General features: G+C 40.1%; 1 protein-coding gene across 4 annotated transcripts in view; it reads right to left on the reverse strand.

The window, feature by feature from the left end:
* Window positions 1–22,373, reverse strand: part of PRKG1 (protein kinase cGMP-dependent 1) — a 1,599,245-nt gene that overhangs the window by 730,822 nt on the left and 846,050 nt on the right. For all 4 annotated transcript variants that reach the window (XM_075348723.1, XM_075348724.1, XM_075348721.1 and 1 more), the window contains exon 3: window positions 7,167–7,280. In XM_075348723.1, the coding sequence (XP_075204838.1) occupies window positions 7,167–7,280 (114 nt within the window). The remainder of the gene's footprint in view (window positions 1–7,166; window positions 7,281–22,373) is intronic.

Consider the following 22,373-nt stretch of genomic DNA (forward strand, 5'->3'; position numbering starts at 1 on the left):
AATGATCTTTTTTGCTTCCCAAAAGATCATCGTTCTTGGCAACGCATTGTCGTGTGTAAAAAGGACTCACACTGCTAAGAACAATTTGATTTGATATTCCTTGCTTGCTGTCCTGATGAAGGGAGCTGTGACTCCTGAAACGCGTAGACATGTGCATGCCAATAAAAGAAGCATAAATCTCCATTGAATCCTCTGAGTCCTTGGCGCGGATTTACAACCCGTTTTCCTCGTCTACTTTCTGTTAACTGCTAAGAACAATGGCAGCATATGTATTTGAAACAATTTATTGCAGATCATTCCATGTCAATCATAATTCACTGTCTAGCTGTGTAAACAGGCTATTGAATGACTGCTGATAGGTAAACAAATAAAGTTGTGCAGACTTTTAAAGCTGCTAGTCTGGTTGTGTAAATTAGCCTTATGCGGGCGTCACATGAGACGATCTATCGTGCGATGCATCGTCGGGGTCACGGTTTTCGTGATGCACATCCGGCATTGTTTGCGACGTCATTTCGTGTGACACCTCTGAGCGACGCTGAATCGGTCACAAATCGTGAGTCGTGTACACGGCGCTTATTTTTAAAAAATCGTTTATTTTTCATGGTGCCAGTTGTTCATTGTACCCGGGGTAGCACACATCGCTCCGTGTGACACCACAGGAACAATGAACACAGCTTACCTGCGTCCCGCGGCACCCGCCGGCTATGAGGAAGGAAGGAGGTGGGCGGGATGTTTACGTCCCGCTCATCTCTGCCCCTCCGCTTCTATTGGGCGGTCGCTGTGTGACGTCGCTGTGACGCCGAACGTCCCTCCCCCTTCAGGAAGAGGATGTTCGCCGCCCACAGTGAGGTCGCTCAGCAGGTAAGTACGTTTGACGGCGGTTTAACGACTTTGTGCGACACGGGCAACGATTTGCCCGTGACGCACAAATGACGAGGGTGGGTACAATCGCACATGTGATCGCACGTAGATCGCATTGTGTGATGCTCGCATTAGGCCAGGTCAAAAATATGATATTGGTGGATATCCAGCACCAGTATTCAGCTATTTTCTGCTACAGTAGCTGCCCGATGTAAACAATGAAGGTACATGAATAGCACAGCTTAACTAATTGTGTAGAAGCTGCTGTTGAGACCTGCAGATCAACTCTAATTTTTGCATATAAGAGATGTTCTTCAGTACTTGCCAGCAACCTGTCACGAGTGTGTCACGTGTGACAAACAGTCATGTGGTTTCTGGCCATAGAAGGTCACAGCAGTTGGCTGCTGAGAATGCTCCCTGACTCTCCATTGTCCCTGCTGTCAGTATTCATTGGTATATGTAGCTTTCATGCTGGATTTATTTCTCTTCCTTTTGGACCCAGCAGAAGCTCGCCTTCCATCCAGCTGCTGATCATCAGTATTCCCTTGGTGTTTAAATACCCCTTTCTTCCTTTGGACTCATGCTAGTGATATTTTTCAGTTCCTTCAAGCCTTGGTTGCAAGCAGGTGTCTTGTACTCCTCTGTGGTATTGTTGCTGAAAACTCTACTGACTTCTACATGAGTCATCTATTGATAAGTAGTACGTGCTTTTCCCCTGTGTGTCTCCCTTGTGTCTTCTATAGTTGTTTAGTGGGGTTGATGAAAAGCTCATCTTATCTATCCCCTATTTAGGGTCCAGCACTAGGGATACCTAGGGTCAAGTATCCAGCTGGCACATAGGTGCAGAAACTATCTAGGTGTGGGACCCCAGGGACCGACAGTAGGTTCAGTCAAGGGTCACCATCTTCCCTTTCCCTAGACACAGGGTTTCCCTACCCTTCCCTTTCGTCGTGCGCTTGGTACTTCCCCGTACCTATCATGACACAACCATTACACGTTGAGCAGAGATGTTGTGTTCAGCTCCATTCACTGTTTATATCCGACCACCACCAGAGCTAAAAACAGCTGATCATTGAGAGTGCATGATGTTGGACCCCCACTGAACCAATACTGATGACCTATCCTAAAAATACATCACCAATACCCTATATCTTATCAATCCATTTAGCAAGTAGCTTTGTCTTCTCTCTCTTGAAAAGCTTTTATAAAAGTAACTAAATTAAAAAAAAACTTTATTTACAGCTGAGCTTTCCCATTCTCTGTGGGAGAGTCAGGAGAGAGATAACTGTCAGCCAAACTATGTGCCGTGTGACTTGTGACGGGCTCAGAGCTGTTGTCTGTTTGCTGCCTGTTACTATGTTGTTTAAACATGTTTCTTTCTTTAGACATTTCAGGGGTTAATGTCAGTTTCTGTTGCAGGAGCAGACTCCACAATGCAACTCTGCTGTTCCTGCTGATGTCCACTTCCGGCCTGGATAAATACCCTCTGCCTCCAGCAGGGGGTGCTGGTTATGCTAATCATTCTGGTGCTTGGCCAGAGGTGGATGGACGTATTATTTTTGCTGCTGCTTCTGCTGTCTGGTGATGGGTTGTGTGAAAATTCCCTGGTGTAGTTACCTTCTCATTTCTGATATCGGTTCCTGTTCACCTCTGTATGTGTTCCTCTGCTGTTTTTTATGGGTGTTTGGGTGATGTTGGTTCCCCTGTCTGTTGTTGGTGGGGTTTTGGGTGTCTTTGTCCCGGACTGTCTCCTTGGGTCTCCTTGGGTGGTGGGTGTGGAGGGGACCTTACTATCAGGGCCAGGACAGGAGATAGGAACAGGCTGGAGGCTCAGACATCGTTACCCTTAAGCGTAATTCTGGGATGAGGGTCATCCTAGGGGCCCCCTTAGCTTGACGGTAAGCAGAAGGGCCCACCGTCCAATAACTCTCCCATCCGGTCACGTTCCGGTATGAAACTTCACAACTCTGAACCAAAAGCGTTCTTTATATTCTTATGCATTTTTAATGAGAAGATGTGTCATTGTTATGAAATAGTCCGACATCACAACATACAGTAGATGTTCTACACATGGGAAATATAAGTCTTATAGTAAATCGCTTTAATGCAATCAAGATACTGTATACAATATTAGTGTGAGCTTTATACCATAATAAATAAGTATTAAAACCATCAAGTTATTTGTTGATGTTCTAAACCCCTGACAGTAATATATAAAAGCTTATCGGGTAACTTTGTGTAGCGGTTTATAAATGTTCTTGTGTATGGACAGTAAGTGCTTGTTGCTTTTACAATGTTTCATTACGTGAAAGAATAAATTTATCACCCAACTTGATAGAAAACATGTTTATCCTACGGAGATAAATGAGATGAAATATCAGTTTAACCATCTCAAACGATAAACTGCTCTGTACACATGAATTTTACCGCAAAGCTGTATTTCTCGAAGTAGCCATATCGAGAGCACTCTACAAGACCTTTCTTAATTTCGACGTGTTAAGAAGTGAAGCTTTTATTATTGTGGAAATACCCAGGTATTATCTTTTTTCAATGTTTTAATCAATGCTGAAAAAGTGTTATTACTTCAATACTAAAGGTGATCATTCCCTTCAGATAGCAGTCAGCTGTGTTTGGCAGACATATGTATGTTCTCAATGAGGAGAGAAGAGGAAACCAAAAGAGATCTTGTCTGGTTTGGAGCATATTTTCCTCTGAAATCTCTATATAATGATCAGCATTCATAGTGCCGTGAAGACATGAAAGATGCTCCTGCCATAGGCACTAATGCAACCCCTTACCATCAAGGTGGAAGGGCTTTGACCTGTGTGCTGAGAACAAGCTGGATGGACTTTCTCATCTTGAGTCCATGGCTTCCATTAAAGATTATACCTTTTGATTAATCTGAAACAGAACAGTTTTCCATTTTGCCTAAGTACATTGTAAATGACCATTGGCTCACAGAAGATGACAGCATTTTTGGATTCTGATGACATATGTCTTCTTGATTGAGCTTTTGTGGACTGCACAGCAAACTAATTTCACAATGATCTATGAACTCGTGCAGTCATTTGCATTTCTGAATCATGCCTGTTTTTAATGCAGTGCCACCAGGTAGCCCATGGAGCATTGAGTATTGAGCATCCATCGTGTCTCTTATGCATATGGATTTCTCCAGAACCTATGAATCTTCTGCTGATAAGATGTACTGTAGATGGTGAGATATTCAAAAGCTTTGTAATTTTACAGGGAATTGTTCCACAAATTTTAGACTCAGTTGGTCGCAGATCAGTAAACCTTTGACCATCTTTGCTCCTGAGAGACTCTGCCTCTCTTCCATGCTCCTTTTACACAGATTCATGTGACTTAGTTCAAAATTGACTTTCCAGTTGTTTCTTATTTTTACCTGTCATGACTTGGGTTTAGAACTCAATCTGGTGACCTTACTATGTGGTCAGTTTCCTTCCCTGCTGGCTTCTATCCTTTTGATTTGCAGTTATCAGGTGTTCTCACGTGCTCATTTTTCTGCCCTATCACATCCTAGATGGGGCTAATAATACTCTCCTTATACTAGCCTTTCCTGCTGGCTGTATTTCTATGTGGATTACTGAAAAAGAGTTCCAGCCATGCAGGTAAGGAATTTATGGAGAGTCCAATATGGTTTTCTCTGTGATTTCTCATTTGCCTTTCCTCCACCTATCTTTTGGAGGTTTTTTTGTTAGGTTGTTAGTAGTTTACTTTTTCCTCCATTAATCATTTCTCCTTTGTCTGCTTGTGCCCATGTTTTAGATTTACTCAACTTGGTTCTATATCTACTTATGCACTCTTTTCTATCTTGGTTTATAGTGCTTAGCAACCTCTCCTCTGATTCCTCAGGAGGTACGAGGAATGACTCAACAGCCTTTTAGTAAGATAGCTTGGAGTTGTGGATTTCTACTATTTCGGCTAGGGATATTCTAACTTCTGCAGAAGCCATTAGGGGCAATGCAGCAAGGGATACTAGTCTGTACAGAAACCAATAAGGTGCTGCTTTGAGATATGGTTTATTTCCCGTTTTCCAGTGTTGGAACACTAATGTACATAACAGTATGCCTATTACTTTTCCAGCATTTTGTTAACCATGTTGTAAACATTTTGCGATGTTTCACTGCCATTAATTTCTAAATTAGTTAATATTTTCAAATGACAAGGAAAAATGCCTGACTCCACTTCTGATTATTGTTCACGCTAAATGAGTACAAGACTAAATAAGATTTGAATTAATATCTCACTGAATACAAGAACAATTTCCAAAATTTGGACAACACTGAGCTTCAAAGAACATTTTTTTAGGCCATAACATGAAAGTTAGTTAATAATAGAACTTTCATTATACATTCTTTAATTTAATCAAATTAGTTGATGCAAAAATTAATACACACCACAACAAAAATTTCTACGTCTAGTATTTTTTATGATCACCATGATTTTTAAGGTCAGCACCAATACTTCAAAGCATGAAATAAAGAAGTTGGCGACATATTGCAAGATCAAACATTTTCCATTCTTCAAGAATGACCTCATTTCGAACCTGGATGCTGGATGTGGAGTGATGACAACTTGAGCCTGCAGAATTTCCCATAGGTGTTTGGTTGCGTTCAGATCTGGAGACATACTTGGCCACTGAAGCACTTTCACCTTGCTCTTCAGAAATGGAACATTGGCCTTTCATGTGGGTTTTAGATCACTATCATATTGGAAAACTGCACGCCTGCCAAGGGTACAGAGTGATGGTAGCATCTTCTCTTTTAATATAAAGCAGTACAAGTCTGAATTCATGATACGATAATGAAATGTAGCTCCCCGACACCAACAGCAGTTGTGCAGCCCCATGTAAGGACACTGCCACCACCATGTTTCACTGTAGGCACCATACATTTTCTAAATTCATTTTCTACATGCATGGTGCCTACAGTGATATATTTTTTTGATGAGGGGTGTATTTATTTTTCCATTAACTAATTTGAGTAAAACTAAAGATTTTCTAATGAAAATTATATTGTCATGTTATGTCCTATGAAACAAAATTTTGTCAAAATTTTCACAATTGATCTTGCATTCAGTTAGATATTAATTAAAATCTTGATTTTCAAAAGGATGTATGCTGAGCATGATATGAGCATGATATGTTCTATTTTCGGTTGTGAATAAAATATTGCTGTAAGGAATTTACAAATCATTATATCCTTGATTTCTTTACATTTTACACAGCTGTGCTGTAATACCAGGTATGGCCCACTGTCAAAAGTAACGCTGGTTATCAAAACAACCTCCTTATGATTTGTGATTTTCCTTTTACAGTTTAATAAATGATCAACAACTCAAACAACTCCAATAGTAACAAACACTAAATTCACAAACCTCTCCATTTTCTAAAAATCAAAATCATAAAAAGATGTAGAAACGCACAGCAATTTTCCAATGCAACCATTAAAGTGAATCTGTCAGGTGCAATAAGCATCCAGAACTACGAGCAGTTCTGGGTGTATATTTTTAAACCCTGCCTGTCTATCCCAACATCTACTAGCATACAGAAAGAGATCATTAGAAAAAGTATTTCTAAAGATCCTTTATGATATGCTAGTGAGGCCAGGGATTATTTGCAAGGGCATTAGTTCCCTTGGCACATCGGCCAAGGCATGGTCGCTCTCACCTCTGCTGCCACCGCTGGTTTTCTGCTCAGTACACATGATCAGAACATCCTCGGACTTCTGGTCATGTGGACTATACCAGTTTGAAGCCGGGATGAGTATACCCAGCTTCATAGTGCACATGACCGGAAGTCTGAGACTTCTGATCCATGCATTTTGAGCCAAAATCCAGCATCGGGCATGGTGGCAACAGAGAGAGGTGAGATCGACTATGCATCTGGCATTTGGCATTCATTAGCATAATAGCATGCCCACAGTGGCATGCTTACATGCTTACATGCTAAGGGGGCTGACTAGCCAAGGGAAGTAACGCCCTAGCGACTAGTCCCTGCACTCAATAGCTTTTTTCTAAAGATCTCTTTATTTATGCTAGAGTATACAGGGACAGTTAGGCAGGGATTAGTAATATGCACCCAGAACTGCTCGTGGTTCTGGGTGCATATTGCACCTGACAGGTTCCCTTTAATATTGGTATAAAAATAAAAGTTTAAATTAAACCAATGCATCTTGTTTATAACAGTCACATTATTTCCCCTTCGTACTTTTAGAGCGCATAAAATATTTACAAGACATTAGCGAAACCAAACTGTGCAGATAATTAACATGGCAAAATCTTACTTTTTACGGTTGCTGTGCGGGTGCAGTTGTAGAGTATAGCGAGCTCTCCAAATACTTTCCCTGGTCCCATGGTGCATAGCTTCACACTTTCTTTTGTTACTTCTACCTTTCCGTCTAGAAAATAGAAAAATAGAAAGAAACATTAAACAACAACATCAGTAGTGAAATTAAGTAATAAAGAAACTCTTTAATTTTAATTTTTACATTTTTGAAGGCAAATTTTTGAAAGAAATACTTAGAAAACTGAATTAGTAGCCATTGAATATAATGACCAACCATGGAGCCACATAAAAAAAAGTCCAAAAAGAAGATCCAGCACATAAAATCATAAAGATTTATTTATGTTAGTAAACATTACATTGAAAGTCCATAAGGCAATAAAAATATAGTTCTGGAGTAAGCGTTTCGAGGCGACATGCCTCTTAGTAACTAAGAGGCATGTCGTCTCGAAACGCGCAAACCAGAACTATCGTGGGTTTTTTTGGCTTATTGACTTTCCATGCAATGTTTGCTAACAGATAAAATAAGTATTCATGGTTTTATTGCTGGATCCTCTTTTTGGACCTATTGGAATTTGGGATTTTACCGACAGGTGAGCTGGATTTTCCTATCGCTATATGTTTTACACTTTTAAAAAACAGTGAAATACATGGCATGACACTTCCCTAATGACAGGTGTAACAATAGTTGGATCCTCGTTGACTGGTAGCATACATAACCTACTGTGACTAAATCTGTCCTCAAGGTCTTGTGCGCATGCTTCGTTTCTGCGGGGTTTTTTGGGTGCAGTAAAACATGACAAAAAATGCATGCCAAGGTAGCGTTTCTTGGGACCACAAAGATGCAAGGTGCACACATAGTCTAAATGGGTTGTCCAAAATTTGCAACAAAAATACAGGGTGCTTTATAAAATAACCAAATAACTAATGCTTTCACTGTTAACCCCCAAACCTCCTGTCCAATTCCAGTGCTTTGCTGGGTCTTCCGGCCTTTTCTACTTGTCATCCAGTTATAACACTGTGACTATCTAGATGTAACCGCTACCGCCAATCACTGCCCCTCACGCTGGTGACAATGATTGGATGCAGCAGACACACGCAAATAGAATTTCATCACTGGTTTGCTGCTTGACAGCCAAAAAAAAGAGAAGTGAACCAGGTGATTTACCATTTAAATATAAGTTATTTGGCCATTTTAGAACAGTCCCATTTTTTTCAATCCTCTTCCAATACCAGTCCACAGGTTGTGTGTAGCATATCCACTTATTTTCAATTCAAAAAACCTAAACTACAATACTAGTCTGAATTGATTAACATGATAGTATTTAGGAGTTTCTAATCTTGGACAACCCCTTTAAGTGTTGCTATGGCAACCAAAAACGGCATAATAGGGTCTGTAGCTAAAAAGCCACATATGGGACTCCCAAGCCGACGTTTTATTCAATGCAATATGTTGTATATTTGCTGATAAGACCACTAACTTTGTAAAAATGTGCAAGGACACTCGAAAACGAGCCCTATTACTTGAAAATTGTTGACAAATTGCGTTGCAAAAAAAAAAGTACAACAAATTTAAAGTAAGAAGGAAATAATCATCTAATCTAATATTACAGATGAAGGGTAAATTGGCTTGTTGCTGTTTTTAACCCCATTTGACATAATGTTTTCCTATGACAGCCGGTAATTCCTATGATTTAAGTGTGAGTCAGTTCTAAGCCTGGGATTGCTTTGTCCTTTAAGCATCCATAAAGCCGGTAGCATTTCTGCAGCATTAATCTTGCCCTCCTTGGAAACATATATATTATGGATGAGGAAATATATACAGCCCCAGAAGCGCTGTTAAAGCTCCGGCATAACATAACTCTGATACACGTTGTCACGTTAAGTATGGAACAGCTCCTGGCATCTCCCTTGGCTCATCATTAAAATACACAGTTTAGCATCACCACCACAGCTAATTGGTATTTTTTTCAAGACAAACAACCCACTAGTGACTCAGTGGGTCTGTGGTAGGTCTGCCTTGTTGAGCGTCTAGCAGCGCTCCATGCCTTTGCAAATCTCAGGAAACTTCTTGAAGAAGTTTTTCAAAAGTTTTAAATTGTAACAATTCAAAAGTACAACATAAAAATGATGAGTGATTCCTTAGATGAGTTATCCAACAAAGAAATAGATCTTGCAATATTAATAAGTACTACAATTGTCTGCATTTAATTTTTTTTCCTGTGCTGAGATAATCTTATAAATGTGCCTCTGTTTGCTACTGTGTTATTTGCTGTGTGTGATAATGTAGAGCAACAGAAGCTCATGGTTGCACAAACCCAGAGTTTGACTAGGGAAGCAAGCATAAGTTTATTTACTGGTGACATTGCAGGGATTCTCAACTCTTTATGTTAGGAAACACATTTCACTGCCTGTTTGTTTTATCACAGGAGCGAATGTTTCAACTGTGTCACCAATCCTGTCAGCTCATGATAAATCAACTCTGATGAAATCAAATCCAAGGGCAGTGAGCTTTGATGTCATTCACTTGTTTATGATGAGCTCACAGGGCTGGTTATAAAGAAGAAACATTCTCTCCTGTGATAAAACAAACAGGAAGGGAAATGTGCTCCATTACACAAACCAGCAGCTGAGAGTCACTGCCATGTCGTCATATTTAGTGATGAGCGAACCCATGGAAGATAAAGTTTGGTTTGGGGCTTGGACTTGACCTGAACCCTAATGGAAGTCCCTAATCGGGCAATTCAGGTCTCCGCCCACATGAAGCCAGCCATATAAACAGAGCCCTTCTAGGGGCAGGTGGGTGAGATTTTTCCAATTTTTTTTTGTGCACACTATATCCGAACATGCTGTTGGTACATTAAGAGTGAGCCAATCAAACACTGCAAGTGGCTCGTACCGAGCGTTCCCAAGCACAGCAATGCTCACGGGAGTGTTTTGGATACACAAAGCACCCGAACTACGAACCTAAATTCAAGGTTTTTTAAAAAAACAAAAGTCTGTGTGTGGTACAAACACCTCTAGTCATATTCACATATGCTTTATCCTCTGGCCAGGAGCTGTATATGCACAACATTGCTCTACATGGCTGAGCACAGCAAATAACACAGTACATAGTAGTAGCACATTTATATAATTATTAATTATATTATTATATAATAATTACATAATTTATCTCAGCAAATATATATATATATATATATATATATACATATATATATATAGTGGACTTTATTAATATTCCACAATCATTGCTTAAAATGTACTCTTTCATGGAACAACTCATTTAAATTACCCAGTAATAACATTAATCAGGTAATGTTAAAAATTGGGATGGAATACTTTATACAGTTTTTTCTATGGAATTCTCCTAAATCTTCTAGTGCGAAGTGCAACATGGATTCTTAGACAGAACATTTTGAAAATATATCACATTTTCAATGAGTTGTTATATTTCTATACTACACTATTGGGTAGAGCAAGTATGTGTCTAGGTATCATTGAAGAGGTTTTTCCATTAAAAAAAAACTTTGACATTCACTTCCGGTCATGTGCACTATGCCTCTTTGAAGCCGAGACACTGGGGGTGTGATAACATGCTTGGTGGGCCAACTAGTCAGGGGATCAACACCCCTGCAACTAGTCACAGGAAAACTAACGCATGTGCCTGTTGCTAGGCTAGAGGGCGTAAAGGATCTGACAGGTTACCTTTGATCTGCTAAAAATAATATACTTACCTTGAATCATTCCTCATTGGTGGAATTCTACTTTGTTATTATGCCTTTCTACAGATCTTTCCACTGAGCATCTACCCGAATACTAGAGAGCCAATCATATATTTATCTAGCACAGATACAGATGGAAATGGTTGTACATGGCTATGTTTGTTGGTTTCATAGACAAAATAAAGCAGCAACTGTCATGTCGAATTATGTCACTCTGTTCAATCCCAACTAAAGTCAGTCAGGATGTTGGCACCTTCATGACCGGTGATGGGTTACAATGATGTTACCCTAGAGTGAGAGATTTCTCACCAGTCACATGGGTAACCGATAAATGTCTTTCGTGGGAAAACCCGACTTAAAAGAGTTGTGCTAAGTTAGTACTTATTCCCTATCTATGGTATAGGGATATTTTGACGATCTCTGGGGTCTGTCCACTGCATCTTTATGAGACAGGCAGAGAAAACCAAGGTGCTTCTTCCAGTGATCCAAACTTTCCACAAACCTTGTAATGAGTTTGTCTTATGAAGATGAAATTCTAAGCACCAGAAATAGTTGTAGATCTACCCAGGGTTTCCAGATACCCTGGGATTTCAGAGCTATGATCAGATGCTCACAAGAATACAAGACATGCCCTCTTTATAGTATGGAAGGAAAACTGAATTCAGATGTAACGCAATAATTATATCTGAGACAACTTTTACGATAAACAGGAATTAGATTGCTTTGCCCACTCCTACACCAAGCCTTGAGGCAAGAATTATATAGGCGGTTCTCTAAAAGTGGAAACTATTTTCTCTATGGTAATAAAGTAAACAATTATTGTATCACGCTGCAGTGGTGAACATATTGGAGCAAACTGTGCAGCCACTCAGGCCCAAGAGGTAAGATGGCCAAAATCCACCTTCAAAATAGCAAGCAGCTTGGACTGGAAAGGGCCCATACACTGTTCTTGTACAGGGGCTCTTTTCTGTCCGTGTCCACCACTGTCACAATGCATAGCTGGCATGGGTTCACCATATAGGGCACAATTCATAAAGAACGGCTTTTCAATTTTGGCTCATAATGAGGTATTCCAAACAGACGGTCAACCCTTTGGTGTCCTTTATTGGCATAGTATTTGGCAAAAAACTGTCTTATTGAAACAATTGTATTTAAAAATAAAGTTAAGTGATCACCTGATCGCTAGGCAGAGACGGGCTGTGCCGGGGGCAGAGGGGCCCCAGCAGTAGTTTTGGTAAAATAGGAAAAAATCCAGTTCACCCCTCTTCACTCCATGGAAAGCCGGCGGCACACAGATAAACGCCCAGACCCGGGCGGGAACATACGATGCAGGAACAAAAGTAAATCCAGCGCCTTAGCAGGGAGACTCAAGTAGTAAAATTCCAAGCTTTATTTAATCCATACTACTCGAGTCTCCCTGCTAAGGCACTGGATTTGCTTTTGTTCCTGCAGCAGTAGTTTTGGGCCACCTAGCTGCCTGTTGCCGGCACTGTACTTTATATGTGTACAATTTACAAGTGCCGGCCTGGCCTAGTAGTTCGGATACAACCACACTTCATGCTGTGTGGGCGTGTCTGCTGACCAGTTTTCCCAGCACGTCTGCCAGACTGCTTCCTCCCCGGAGACTGAGAGAACAAACAATGTCAGCAGGATCCAGGGCAGGTACAGGGCTACCATGTGCCTGACTGTGGATACTGAAGCACGATGTGATGTGTTATTGCTCCAGCTTGAGTCTCAGCACAGATCAGGTTGCACAATCAGTGTCCGATCTCCAGGAAAGTTCAAGCTACAGCAATAACTCCCAGTGAGAGCGACTGCAGGCACCAATATACAGCATCATCCTGCACTGACAGCTCCTGAACCAGGCTCCAGGACATTATATGCAGTGCCATACAGTGACGTCAGCAGAGCAGATCAAAGTGCGCATGCGCAGGAGTGCAATGGAGGCCTCTGTGTGAATGCCGGAGGCACGTCATGCACACGGGGCTGGGAAGGAAGACAGAGATCGCACAAAATGGAGGAGGCGCCGGACCAAGAGCAGTGACAGCCATTGGACCGGACTACCCCTAGATGATGTTATAAAGGTGTTTTTTATGCTATAGAGAGTGGCCTGTGTTCTTATATACAATATATTATATTCTACTCTAATGCTCTAGGCCCTGATTTCTTTGCAGATTATACATTTCTAAAATAAATGTAGAAATACACGACGGAGATTCGAATAAATAGTTGTCTTTGTCAGACAGGGTCTAGAAACCGTTTACATGCAGCATTCCACATTGATAATGATAACATATTTTTTTTTTTTAAATACATTTTAATGTGATATTTATTATTATTTATTTATTATGTTATTTTTTCTCCAGTTGTCTTTTGGAAAAGTTTATGCAGACACTAAAGATGTACTCATCCTGTGCTTTCTGGGACATTAAAATAATTACAAAATAACAGACTGGCACATGGACAGAAAATAGAATATAAAAAATTAACTCAGAAAAGATTGTATATCACAAAAGAAAATCACGCAAGAGGAAAACAAGGGACTTACACTTACTTTATTACATCATTAATTCTTAACACTAGAAGTCCCAGAAATTTCGAGCTCCCCCCTGAAGTCCCGAAAGAGGGTCAAATGACCATTAGTCCAAACTGAATGAAACCAACTAGAAACTAAATGGCTAAACTCAATGGAAAACAATAGGCTCCTGTGGTGCGACAGTAATGGCCTTAATTACAGAACAAAAGACGGTGATTAAAGGATGTTAGCTAAAATCCTTCAGGTCATTCGACCTCTCTGGGTTCCAAAGGTAGAAATGTTAAATGACCCCTCTCTGGGACTTCTAGTGTTAAAGGGGTTGTGTAACGCCTGCCTTACGGGCTGAAATGGGTAGGCTAGAGGAAAGCCACTCAACAAGCAGGACCCCCAGAACCCTGAAACCCTTTAACCCCTATACAGGGATCTGGAATTACACAGGGCCCTGGAGATCACTACCTGTGGAAGGCTGAGTCCAGAGGAGAGTAGTCGTCAGGCAGGGTCAAACCAGGAATTGCAGAACAGGGACAGAATCGGCAGGCAAGGCCATAATCAGAAAACAAGCAGTGGTCAAATCCGGATCGGGCAGCGAGGTAAATAAACAGCAGGCAGGAGAGGTAGTCAGGAAACACGCAGAGATCAGCACACAGGAATCACTATACAAATAACACAGGAACCAGGAATAGAACTATCTCAGGCAGTCGGCAGATGACAGGAGGGGAAATAAGAAGGGTATGGTGTCTTCCCATTGGCTGCAGATGAATGATGGCAACTTCAGCTGGAAGACACATGCCACCTACAGTCAGCTAGTGGTACTGCAGGTTCCAGGGAAACCCAGCCTAGTGGATGAGCGGAGCCTGCGCTCAGCAGAGCCACGGGCACCGACTCCTCTCCCATCACCAGCAATATCCATGGTGGGAAAATGGCGTCGCATGGTGATTGGAGCAGAAGTCGCAGGAGCGGACTCCGGTGGGGACATGACAGGTTGCCCAGTCTTGGAGCTAAAGTCTGCAGAACTGCAGACATGAGGATGTGCACAGTGCACCCTGTCAAGGATATTCCTGTTCTGGCGTCAGCTGTGGGCGTTGATGTGACCTCAAGTATTAGTTTTGAACACTTCCAGCCACATTCCAACGAGACGTGTCCTATCTAACTCAATTTGCTTCTATTAAGTGAGGCTGACAAGTCTAGTCAGCATGTGACTGCATTTATGCAAATCACATACTTGCGGTCACCCACCTGCTCCTGGCTCTGACTCCAGGAGAATCCTGACAGCACACATGGTGCGCTGTGAGGATTCACAAGTCTGCAGTCACCGAATGACTAGAAACTTTAACTGCAACCTTGGACAACCCCTTTAACATATTGTTATTATCAGATGTTGCTTAATCAAAAACAAACTAATCCCAAAGTATAGTAGTGACACTTCAAAGGATTATTAGGGTAAAGCAGTGACTGAAATAAAGCTTTAAAGAAATTATATTACAAAAGATGTGCAATTTCTCAGAATAAATCCTTCTTTTCGATTTAAACCATGGAGATACGGCATGACAGTGATTTCCAAGAGGGGAAATTACTTTGACCTATCGCCATTATTTAATTCCCATCTTTCTCTTTATTCTTTTGAACTTAATCTCCATGATGAGTAAGTCAGTCTTTATCGGGCTGGTAGCACCGCACACGTGGTTATCAAAGGAGACAAGTCATGAGAATAAAGCGATGTCTAAGGGCATCCTAATACCTACAAAGTCGATGAGAATACGGACACAATAGGGTATAAAATACCAATTTATAATGAATCCAACAGTCTTGTAAGGAGCTCAGTTCAAACTTGAACATGCACAATAGTGATCTTTCCAATAATAGCCAGTCCCCAATGTCCTGCACATAGGACTGAACTATGTCAGGGTCAATTGGCCTATCATCTATCTATGTATCTATCTATCTATCTATCTATCTATCTACAGTATCTATCTATCCATATTTTTTTCTTTCTTTCTCTTTCTTTCTTTCTCTTTCTTTCTATCTTTCTTTTGTTCTTTCTCTCTCTTTCTTCTGTTCTTTCTCTTTCTTTCTTTCTTTCTCTTTCTTTCTTTCTTTCTTTCTTTCTTTCTCTTTCTTTCTCTCTCTTCCTCTTTCTTTCTTTCTTTCTTTCCAATCTGTTAGCTATCGATTTCTTTTACTTTATTGTCTGTACTGACCTATCTATCCATTCTTTTCATTTACCCTTGGTAGGATTGGCAGTCATTCTGCTTTGTATGGGGGCTCCCTGACTCTCTGCAGACAGATAACACCAGGAGAGAGAAGGATCTGACACATTGGATTTTCCAATAGCCGGTACTTTCATTTATCAGGAGATAAACTGCTGGTAGAGGAATCTAGAGGAGCTGAGTATTTCTGTATGTATGGAGAAGTTATGACGGAGATAACTGCCAGCTGGACAATCACTTGGTAACATTTATCTAATATGTATGTAGGGCTTTATACCTACCTGTTGACTGATCCATCTGTCATGTCTTTATCTTTCTAGCTATCAAATCACTCATCTACAGCCTACCATTCAATTTCGATGGCTTACCTCCAGGAATCAATTGGACTGTTCAGTTGTCATTAATCTGTATGTATATATATATATATATATATATATATATATATATATATATGTACAGATGCTTACAGGGAACCTGTCAGGTGCAAAAATGCTATTAACCTGCAGATTTGGAGGATGAACCTGCGCCGGCACCGCCCCTGTGACTGAAACCTTAAATGCTGCTGGGAGGATTAAAGTCCATTTCCTCCCAGAATGGGGTTTGATGTGCAGATGCCGGGCAGGTTCAGAACCTGCAGCTTAACCCCATATCTACAGGTTAATAGCATTTTTCCAACTGACAAGTTACCTTTAACTATTGACTCAATCTACCTTACTGTTTCTATCTATCTATTTTTTTTTTCATCTCTCTTTACCTTTACCTATCAGTCTATCCATCTCTTATCTATCTATCTATGGATAAAAAGTAAAACAGCACCCCAAAAAGACAAATGTGGGTGGAAGGCCTCCCAAATATCCAGTTGAAATAATATAAGAAAATATAAAAGAAGGCCCTCTCTATCTATCTATCTACAGTAGCTATAGTATCTAACTATCTATATATCTATTATCTATTTATCTAGAGTATCTATCTATGCATATTATCTTGCCAGTTAATTTGTCTCTGTTGTAGAAGAAAAATATTAAAAATAACTGATATAAAATAGTTATTTTTTTTCTTCAGAAAAATTATAAAATTATAACATTAATTTTAGATCTCTTTTTGTAAGTTAATTGAACATACTGGATGCAGAAGGTTCTAACAGTTAAGCCCAGGTGGTTTTAAGACATCATCCAGTAAATAGAGCAAAATCCAATTACCAGGGCATTGTCAATGCTGGAGCACTAGGGGCATTGCCATGGAAAGGTCCTTGAATTTCTAACAAGAAGAAAACCTCTGATATTGTGCCATTTAGCTAGATGTCAAGTATTGAAAATACATAAATATGTTGGTCTATATGTAGAGTGAGGTGGGTATTGACAGGATCGGCAGAGCCCTACCTAAAGGGATTTTGTCATGTCTGACATTTAACTCCTAATATACAGAAATATCTAGTACATACTGTAAAATAAAAGCGTGCAGTAAAATGAGCTCTTAGAAGTGTGAAAGTCTCACTTAAGGCGAGGCGGCCTGAATGGTGATATACTGCTCTTCTGATTGAAACTACAATTGTGTAAATAAAATGTAGAATATCAGCGAATATTATATAGAATGGAGAGATTCATAAAAACAGCTACTTCCTAACCTATAGTTTAATTTTATATAGTTGTTGGAACAAAGATCCTCTTTGGTTCCTCACAAAAGAGAACATAATATCACCCAAGATCCGGTTTACAGTAATGTACGCTAATAATCAAACATTCTGGCGGCAAGTATTCACCACTAGAGGGAGCTTAGGTGCTTACTGTATACTGTTTTATAACTGAAATCCATGTATATACTGTACGCAGTAAGCTCCTAAATGCCCTCCTGTGCTGCGTTCGGGCAGCTAAAATGGTATGTTACCCACCAACATCTCTTATGCATATATAATAAATTTGGAGCTCAGAACCAGGTTAACAAATACTGTCTGCTATAATCATTACATTTACAAATTAGAAATGGAGATGAGTAAATTGATTTGATCAAATCAAATTTGTATAAAATTTTAGGATATTTAGAGGACTCGGCGAATTTAAGCAATTTTTTATTTGATTTGCACAAGTCACTAAAATGTCTGCTGATATATTACAGAATGCCACAGACTGCCAACCGTGGAAGGCTTCACAACATCAGTCACATAAAAGTTGACTTGCCAAAAATGCTTTACGTCTATTGCATACTAGGGCACATCTATCATATAGTATAGCACAGCACAAAGCATAGCACAATAGCCAGTAAAAAAGCTGAGGGAGGGAATGCAGCACAGCATCCATTTTAGTGTGAATCATTTTAGTGAGAAGAGTCACAGCTTAGGAATAGCAGTAGGGTAGAAAAAAAACACACAAAAAACCTCTGAATATTCTGTACAGATAGTGTGAGAGACAAAACAACACTGAAAAACTTTTACCATCTGTTTACCCATAGTCATATGTGGAGGTTTTGTTGGCATCAATAAGTCTGTGTTAGTATTAAAAAATTTGAAAGGGGTCGGATACAGTTCTAGGAGACCTCAAACTAATACACACGTCAATTCCAGACAATTGCATTACCTGTCATTTAACCCCTTTACAACCAAGGTCATACTGGTACATTTTTGGTCGTGTCCCCCCAGATACCACAGGCTTCAGCGGCATGCCCATGGTAATCCTCGCACGTGTCTACTGATCTGATCAGCAGACATGTGCAGCTGAGAAGCGCGGGTGGATTGGAGATCCACTAGCTCCTATTAACCCCTTAGATTACTCTGTCAAACTCTAGAGTGACGGCGCTCACAGGAACACAGCATTTCTCCTGATCAAAGCCATGCTACAGTATAGCTCTGATCAGGAGAAGAGATCGAAGTATACTGTCATAATGTCCCCTAGGGGGACTAGTAAAATCAAGAAAAAACGTTTTACAAAAAGTTTTAAAAAATATGAAAAAAATAAAAAAAAAATAAAAGTTCAAATCCCCCCCTTTGCCTCATTGAAAATAAAATAAAACATACACATATTTGGTATATCTGAGTTCATAAATGCCCAATCTATCAAAATATAAAATCCATTAATCTTATCGGTACAGGGCATAGAAAAAAAATTACAAATGCAAACATTTTTTTTGGTTGCTGCAACATTGCATTAAAGTGCAGCAACAGGTGAACAAAACAACGAATCTACACAAAAATGGTATAATTAAAAATCTAAGCTCAAGACGAAAAAAAAAAGTTATCACTGAGCGCCAGATCGTGAAAAATGAGAACGCTATGGGTCTCAGAAAATGGCAACAAAAGCACCATACTTTTTATGGACAGACTTCTGATTTTTTTTTTTCACCCCTTAGTTAAAAGTAAAAGTATAAATATTTGGTGTTTATGAACTCATACTGACCTGAGGCATCACACTGACATGTCAGTTTTACCATATAGTGAACATGGTGAAAAAAAGCACAAAAGGTATTGTGGAACTTCACTTTTTTCCTCAATTTCTCCAATATGGATTTTTTCCCCGTTTTCCAATACAGTACATGGTAAAACAAATGAGGTTATTCAAAAGTAAAAAAAAAAAAAATAAGCCTTCACATGCCAATACTGATGGAAACATCAAAAAGTTAAGGCTCTTGGAATAAGAGGAGGAAAGAAAAAACGAAAATGAAAACGGAAAATCGCACAGGGGTGAAGTGCATTTTTAGGAAAAATTTGCCAAACTGTTTGTATTTGAATTTCAAAAGATTCTGTCTTTTCTAATTAAAAGAGAGGAAAATAAAACTTTTGACCTCATTTGCATTAAAAGAAAACTTGCTGAAGCTCCAGGAATGTTCAGACCTTGGGCCCCCGGGGTCAGCTTTACCAGATTATTAATGCATCCAGGGGTGCCATGATTTAATTGGGATTGCTGCAAGTTCACCTTTTGTAAATAGTTCTACATCTGATCATTTCCATTAAGTCAGCCCTCCTAGGATCCCTCTGAATAGCAGGTTGGAGAGGTGATACGGATAGCAGGTACTTTTTACTCATCTTGCTTTCTAAATTGACATCCGAACCTGAACAAGGCCCCTGGGAAGTGATACTAATTACAGTGATTACCCAATTAAATCTGAATGGCCATGAAGTGGGACGCTCCAGAGCAATTCCTTCTAACCATCACTTTACTCTGCGGACAAAACTTCAGCAGTATCAGCTAACATCTGCAGTATACAGAAAAGGAGAAAATCCATACAGCAGCTGCTTTGTTGTGACATTCATCTTCACAGAGCGGTTATCATGTGTCTGCCCACACAAGATGATAAATGTCATATCAGACCCAGATTATCAAGCATTAGAGATATGCAATTTAAGTGTCTCTTCTACTTTCCGAAATGTGCAGTTGCACTTTTATATTGTCTGCGGGGAAGTGAAGACTCCTGACAAGGACTGAGCGTGAATACGGAAAGGTAGAAACCTTATTCCTCTTGTACATCCCTTGGGTTTGTTTGTGTCTGAAGCGGTATGCCGAGAAGAATCAAGAATTGATGGAAGAATGATATTTCTGGCCAAATTGCTAGAACACTTCTAGTAGCATTAAGGCAGACGGAAAGCCAAAAATGTAAAGCCAAAAATTCCAAAACACTTAAACTTTGCAGGGAACTAAAAAAAAAAATTGGAGTCTTTTTTTATAGAAGTCTACATTTATATCAAATAAAACCCCAAGTAATCCGATAGTGTCGGCATTACTAAGCAGAATTTCTCACAATGCGGGTAATAACAACTACCATGTTTTTCCAAAAATAAGACAGTCTTATACTTTTTTTGTCCCTAATAAAGTGCTAGGGTTTATTTTCGGCAAGGTCTTATTTTTCAGAAACACGGTTGGGGGTAACTTTAAAAAGCAGATCCCCCTTCCCATGAGAATCAAACTTACCAGACCCCGGACATCCTCGTGGCTCCCAGGTCCTCCTGTGATCTTCCGCAGTGCTCCACCCCAGGTCCTATATGTGTTCCACCTCACTGTGTCCCAAGTTTTCCAGCCGGCTAGAAGCAATTGGTATCACCAGATCTGGTGATTGTGTGTGTGCAAGCTGATGTGTGGTTGTGTGTGTGATTTGATGTGCGATTGTGTGTGTGATCTGATATGTGATTGTATGTGCAATCTGATGTGAGCGTGCGATCTAAAGTGTTATTGTGTGTGAAATATGATGTGTGATTGTCTGTGCGATCTGATGTGTGTGTGTGCGATCTGATGTGTGTGTGTGCGATCTGATGTGTGTGCGATCTGATGTGTGTGTGTGCGATCTGATGTGTGCGTGCGATCTGATGTGTGATTGTGTGTGTGATCTGATATGTGTGTATGCGATCTGATGTGTGTATGCGATCTGATGTGTGTGTGCGATTTGATGTGTGATTCTGTGTGCGATCTGATGTCTGTCAGTATGTGATCTGATGTGTGTCCAATCTGATGTGTGTGTGTGTGCAATCTGATGTTTGTGTGTGCGAAACTGTTTGTGTGTCCTGGTTTCAAACTAGTGCAGTGCGCATGACCGGAAGTCTGAGGACATTGTGATCATGCGCACTGAGCTGAAAACCAGCAGTGGCAGCAGAGGAGAGCCTGACCATGCATCTGATGCTGTGTATTCATTAGCATGTTAGCACGACCCTTGTGGGTGTGCTAACATGCTAAGGGGTCCGACTAGCCAAGGGAACTAACGCCCTTGCGACTAATCCCTGGCCTCATTAGCATATTATAAAGAATCTTTAGAAATACTTTTTCCAAAGATCTCTTTATCTATGCTAGTGTATACAGGGACAGTTAGGCAGGGATTGGCAATATGCATCCAGAACTGCTCGTGGTTCTGGAACCATATTGCACCTGACAGGGTCTCTTTAAGGTGTGCAAGGAGAATCAGAAATTAATCAAAGACACCTCTTCCACCCAACCAGTAACTGATAAGGAGTCAGAGCCCAAGAACCCTGATACAGATGTCTACAGATGGGTGTCTCTAGTTTGGCTGATTGCAGTAGTCATCTGGTCATATTTCAAAGCACTATAAGTGGTCAGGGTAGTTGTGTACAGGTAGATTGGTAGTTTACATTTTGGAAGACTGATTTCACACTTACTAATTAGTAATGAATGTGTATTTGACTTTTTATGGCTGCAGTGTTCATAATGAAGTCTATATTGAAATTCGTCATGACTATGGACTGCTATAGCAGGAGGGTGATAGCTCAGATTTGCAGAATAGCCTATGATGAGCAAACCTCCAGGATAACGTCTATTAATAAATCAATATCTATTGTTTTATTCTATTTTATAATGATCAAAGTAGGATTTGATTCACTGGACATTGATGAAATATGCTTTTTCATGTCCAAAGAGGAAACCAGGCACACACTGTAGATTTAGGTTTTCATAGGATTCCATTTTCACCATGGAGTTTTTAATTTTAATGATACATTCATTCTTTAAGTGGCTAATTTTAAAATCTAAACAATAATGAATATAAAAAACTATGAAATGCGCACAAGGGAAAAAGATAAAATTACTCATCCAATAAGCAAAGTGAAAAATTTAAGCCAGAATTACTGGACAAATTTACTTATAATGCTGGGAGAGTTTGGTAACAGTCCCTGTGTAAGGAGCTCAATGATAGCTGTTAGATGGGTGGGGACATATTGATGACTAGTCCCAGGGCAGCCAGGTGTCAAGAGGGACTATGGGGATAGCGGGAAAGTGGGGCCCCTAAGCTGACCCTCCGAATAGGGGGCCCTG

Source organism: Anomaloglossus baeobatrachus, chromosome 5 (assembly GCF_048569485.1).
Source record: "Anomaloglossus baeobatrachus isolate aAnoBae1 chromosome 5, aAnoBae1.hap1, whole genome shotgun sequence".
NCBI classification, from domain to species: Eukaryota; Metazoa; Chordata; class Amphibia; order Anura; family Aromobatidae; genus Anomaloglossus; species Anomaloglossus baeobatrachus.